The 5,875-nt window shown below is 41.8% G+C and overlaps 1 protein-coding gene across 1 annotated transcript; it reads right to left on the bottom strand.

Moving 5' to 3' along the window:
• Positions 1–2,034: 2,034 nt before the first annotated feature.
• On the bottom strand, positions 2,035–2,370 carry LOC123760620 (cGMP-dependent protein kinase 1). The gene has a single exon (XM_045746353.2). It carries the CDS (start codon positions 2,368–2,370, stop codon positions 2,035–2,037), a length of 336 nt encoding a protein of 111 aa, XP_045602309.2.
• Between the last annotated feature and the right edge of the window lie 3,505 nt (positions 2,371–5,875).

Here is a 5,875-nt window from a genome sequence, read left to right as displayed (position 1 = left end):
GTTCAATGGTTAGGTTCAAAGTCCTGGTCAAGGAGGATTAGCAGGGCGTCAATCCTTAACCGTAAGCCTCTGTGCACCCCGTCACGCAGGGTGCAGTTGCGCCTCCACAGATCTCCAGTATCATCTTTTGATACTGGTAATGGCTCGAAAGGGCCACCACTTACGGGCTATTCATGCCCGTGCCACCTCTTGGGTGGCTTAATCTTCATCAATCAATCAATCAATCCTCTGTGCACGCAACAGTAATTGAGCACCTGGTTGTTAACCGATTGGCGGGTCGTGTTCCAGGGAAACTAGTGGGTAAGGCTTACCATGAGCTATGGGAGGAGAACGCTCTCAGATCAGGAGTTGGAAGTCGTTTGTTCTCGTACCAGAGTTAACCAAAAAAAAAAAATCAATTGATGAAACTAACTCGCCCCGTATGTAAGTTGCTTAACCTAGAAACTGTTGTCTCCATTGTTGATACAATAATTCGCCAAAAATATGCCACTAGCTCATCAACTCATTTTTTATCCTTTCCACCTCCTCCCACAGGATGGGAATGGAGTGCATAATAAATGAACTTTAAAAATATCTTAGTATTGCATATTGTAGGCTGCTCCACAATTTAAGAGCTCTTATTTTTGTATGGCATTTCAGCACTGATCGAGTGAGACGTCATGGAAACAATGTTTCCCGTATAGTGTCAGGGTTGCCTGGCAGCCCTCTTATATACGGTGGTGTGGTCTGGGGCCAGATTCAAGAAAGCACTTACGCAAACACCTACGAACCTGTACATCTTTTCTCAATCTTTGGCGGCTTTGTTTACAATTATTAAACAGTTAATGAGCTCCGAAGCACCAGGAGGCTATTTAGAACAATAACAACAGTTGAATGGGAAGTTTTCATGCTTGTAAATTGTTTAATAAATGTAACCAAAGCCGTCAAAGATTGAGGAAAGATGTACACGTTCGTAAGTGTTTGCGTAAGTTCTTTCGTGAATCTGGCCCCTGGTCTGTGTCTGCTATACCACACACGTGTGTAAAACTCTTACACTGATCATGTTAAAGCACTTGTAACAAGGCGACTGCTCATAGAGATTGCTGTTGCTTTCATTTTGGATTTATATTGGTTAATTATGGGACACAGTTTACCTGTGTCCCATAATCCCGCTGACACACTAGTGGCCTCGACGAGGACAGGAAGCCGGCGGCTTATCAAAGGTTCCCCCCCTCCCATTTGCCCTGATGATTTTTTCAGCTGGATTTTAAACTTGTATAACTCCAGGTGTAGATATCGTGAGAGATGGAGTGAATAATATAGTGCAGTACCAGTAAATGCTAAACAAGATACATAACAGGGAATTTAGAGAATATGTCGACAGCTATATACACTTGTATATTTTGTATGTGGTAATTTAAATTAAATTTATATAGGCCTATAAATAACCAAACTTTACTTTTAATTTGGCATTTCCCTGTTCTTAAATCTCTTTTAATTCGGTAGATTTGTTTACCTATAATATCGTAGCATATCTTGTTAATGTTAACGATTTGTTAACCACATAATTAACATAGCTTCAGTATTTGAAAATTAGGATACCTGCCAGAAACGCTATGCGTGCTAGTGGCTGTACAAGAATATTAGAACTCTTGTGTATATATAAATAAAATAAAAAATTAAAAGTAAAAAAGTAAGTGACATCAAGCGGGTCATTGATGCCAGGATACTAACAGCACCTAATCTTGTTGCTTTGACCTTCGATTGGTATTGGACTATCAGTTTGTGATTAGATTATAACTAGGCCCACCGTTATAGGGTTTACGAGTAACTACAATTCACCACCATTTGGCAGAGGTATTCAAAGATGATTACAACAAAATATTCTTGTCAGTGTGGCGACCAGATCGAGGCTCAGCAAGCCGTATACTGCCGAGGGAGGAGGTGGTGGTGGTTGCCGGTGTGAAATAAGACAGGAATCACCCATCCCGCCCCTCCCCCCCCCCCCACCCACTACTCCACCAGCGTAGTGTCTGATCCTGTTATGATATAAATTTACCTTGAAGATTTGGGGACCTCGGGGAAGGTGGTCTGGCCGAGGATGGCCAGCTCCTGAACGGTCTTCAGCGTCTGGGGCTCGGCCGAGATGCCCTGAGCCCTGGTCTTGCGAGCCCGAACCTTGCTGTTGCCTGCCGCAGCGCCTGTTGCAAACAGCATAACACTCTGGAATTTATCCAGTTGGGACTTGAGCTCCACGATTTCATTATCTTTAACTTTAAGCTTAGCTTCTAAATGACGAATAGTATCATTCTTTTTATTGAGCAAATCCTGCAATTCTACTGAACCCATTTTCTGAATACACTCATCGGCATCTTTCATGAATTGCGGCATCGCACAGCACGTCCCACCATCACAGTAGCCAAACAGCAACTAGCCGTAACACGAGGTTTGAGACCTGTTCCAAGACGCTCATCTGCTACGGGTGCCAGTGCGCTCGGCAGCTACTCCTCACCACTATAAATGCTTCAGTTAACCACCTACGCTCCTTATTTAATAATCAGTATCCGTAGCTTTCAAAATCATTTCGTTTTCAGTATCATTTAATCCCAACATCCTTGCAACTGACCCAGAAACACAGACCGTGTGGAGCGTAAATGTATGGAGCGGGAATTAAGTTTCCAGCAGGTGGTGGCATCTCCCGGGCCGCTGGGTGCATCCCTCTGGCGGCGGACCGCTCAAGCAACAGGTGGGCCCGGGGAGGGGGGGGCGGGGCGGCTCTTATCATTCATATCGTGCTTGTTTTATAACTAAATATCTCCCACTTGTACCGATGTAAGCTTAGGATAGAAACCAGCACTCCGATAAAAACTGAGGCTACTTGGTTAACAAGCCTGAGAATGGTGTGTGTGTGTGTGTGTGTGTGTGTGTGTGTGTGTGTGTGTGTGTGTGTGTGTGTGTGTGTGTGTGTGTGTGTGTGTGTTTGGGAATAAAAAAAAATCATTCGTGCAGAAGGAAGCAATTTAAGGTTAACTTCTTTACATAGACTGCAACTATTGGATCAGTCTATTAAAAGAAAAAAATAGCAATATGCTTATATGCATTGATTAATCACGATAATTTTTTTGGGGAAATTTTTATATAGAAGTGAAAATAGTATACATTAAAACTTTTAAAAGACGCTAATTGTCCAATTATCCCTCACCGATTCTATAAATGAGTTGATCCTTTAAATAGATCAATAAAACAATTATAGCAAACAAGTTAATATTATCAGGTAGTCGATAGACTAAGTAGTATACTTTAGTCTACCTACAACCACTGCTTAACTTTAACCAATCTCTTTATATTGAAACGTCATAAATAAAGTCCTTCAACTTTATTTTGCTGCCTAAGTAAAGAGGACACTTGTGCGTGCGAGACTATATCATGATGAACTACACAATGCTAATTTTAAATCAGCTTTGGTTAGACGGGCTCACCATAGCCCGTGTTACTTGGAACATTTTGTTTCAGGTAGCGAATCTTTAACAACAACAACAATAGTTTTGGTTAGAATTACTATTGTTTAGTTTTTTAATTCATTATGAATGAATTAAATCACATTACACTCGCTTCATATATATTTATTTGCGTTATATATACCAATGTCTTAAAGAGAGAGAAATCTTAACTATATTTTGACATCCAGCCACTTGTGGAAGCCAAAATATTTAAATGGCACACATGTTGCCCATTTAAAACCATTTAAATGACAACACAAGAGGTGCTAATAAAGTTGTGTACAAGGACAACTGAGTAATTTAAACCCAAACACACCACACACACTTATAATAAAGTTGACCAGATCACACACTGGAAGGTGAAGGGACGACGACGTTTCGGTCCGTCCTGGACCATTGTCACACTCGACTTAAGAATGGTCCAGGACGGACCGAAACGTCGTCGTCCCTTCACCTTCTAGTGTGTGTGGTTTGGTCAACATACTTCAGCCACGTTATTGTGACTCATCATCTGCACTTATAATAAACCTTAACTATGTACCTGTGAAAACAGCATCTTTAACACTATACCTTCACAATCACAATCACTATTTTACCTTTGTTTGATTTGGAGATATTGTCTAGGCTAAACCAGCATGAGGTACATCACCCGTATTAAGTTAGACGCGATGATACTGTTAATAACTGTGTGTGTGAAGAGGCATGAATTAACTAACCAAACAATGACACGAATGACTAGAGTGAAGCGTGACCCCGACCAGGACCCTAATGAACCATGACACAGCTTCGAGGTCCAGCACGTTCTCTCGATTTGCCACTCCGTAAACAAAACAAAAAACTATTATTTTGCCTAACCAAAAAGTAGGAGCCCAAACAACCCACCGAACCTATCGAAGCTGTTGCGTAGAAAACGTCACTATTACTGTTGAATGTGTTCAAATACGTCGTATTTTTAAGAGGATTGGTAGACTCCACATAATAAATGCGGAAGTTATTGGGCAAAATAACCGGTTGCTCAGCTGGAGGTTATAACTATCATGGCTAGCTTAACACAGCTGCAAGTGACCCTTTGGTTATAACATTATTGCTATTTTTCTGATTGGAATTCAGGCCGCTGACCAGGTCATGCAACTGATGCATAAATCCCCCCAGATTATGTTTCGTTCCTTCCCTCCCTCGTGTATATGTTGTTGTAGATTTAGCTACTGGGAACAAAGAGTTGCAAGTAGCACGGGCTATGGTGAGCCCGTAGTGGACTTACCTGGTACAGGGGCGGGGCTGTAACAGTGTGTGCTCGTGTATATTCTTTCCTAGTGCTGTATAATCACACTGGCTTAGCGCTCTCTCCTCATATTTACCGGAAATTAGCTTCCATCTTATGTAGGTGATCACCAGGTATTTACACTCACGAAAACATCACCCACTGAATCAAAAAAAGAAACCAAGACGCCAACCTAACTCATGTTTGGCCTAATGCAAGCAATCCTAGACCTGAAATTAGTTACCCAAGACCTCATAATAAAAGCAATACAAGCTTAAGCCTTCCTGTAAACATCACCTTACCTGGAGAGGGTCTCGGGGGGCGGGGGGGGGGAGGGGGGGGGGGAGGGGGGGGGGGGGGTCTTTTCCTCGAGCTCGGCCTGAGGCCAGGCAACACATCTATATATCCCTAGAAACACAAACCGAAACTGTCTCTATTTCCCGCTTGTTACAACTTGTAATAAAGTTGTTACATCTTGGCTTAACGTGTTTATGACGTATTAGAACGTTGTTACAACTTGCTATATTGGTTGTTATAACTGGTTAGGTGGTGTTAAAACGTGTTCGAACGTTGTACCAACGTCGTAGTTTCGGTGTGTGTTTGGCGGGAATTATACTGTATAAATCCTGGGAATAGTTAGGTTATAGCCTTCGTTTATTGTTTCTTCCTGTTCTTGTTCGTTAATGTTTCATAATTTCAGAAATACAACATGTATTTTGAACCACATTTTGTCTACCGCATTTTGAACACATGGCTTCACTTTCTAGTATATACACTACTGAACATTACGATAATCTGCTAAACTCGCACTATCATCCATTAAAGTCCCTAGCAACTTTTTATTTGTTACATATTCTCTTCATGGAAGTTCAGTCAAGTGTTCGGAATAGTTCAGTGAGAGAACTGTGCAGTGCCGTCCGTCAATAAATCCGTCAAATCTTGACGGATTTATTTGAAGAAGATGCAGCCAATTTGGATAAAATAAATCCTGGCAGACTTCAGGTTGTGTAAACTCTGGCATATCATGGTGCACTGGTGAGGCACGGGACGCTGGTTCTGGGTGGACGCTGGTTCGATATCCCAGCTGACTGTGAGATCTTGAGAAAGGAAATGCTATCTCTGCAGAGTTCTATAT

Source organism: Procambarus clarkii, chromosome 22 (genome assembly GCF_040958095.1).
Source record: "Procambarus clarkii isolate CNS0578487 chromosome 22, FALCON_Pclarkii_2.0, whole genome shotgun sequence".
Classification (NCBI taxonomy): Eukaryota; Metazoa; Arthropoda; class Malacostraca; order Decapoda; family Cambaridae; genus Procambarus; species Procambarus clarkii.
Note: the sequence above shows the minus strand (reverse complement) of the source record. Positions and strands in the feature narration are given on the sequence as shown.

Excerpts from the sequence above, each read along its gene's own strand:
- LOC123760620 (XM_045746353.2), bottom strand. The coding sequence starts at position 2,370 with ATGCCGCAATTCATGAAAGATGCCGATGAGTGTATTCAGAAAATGGGT.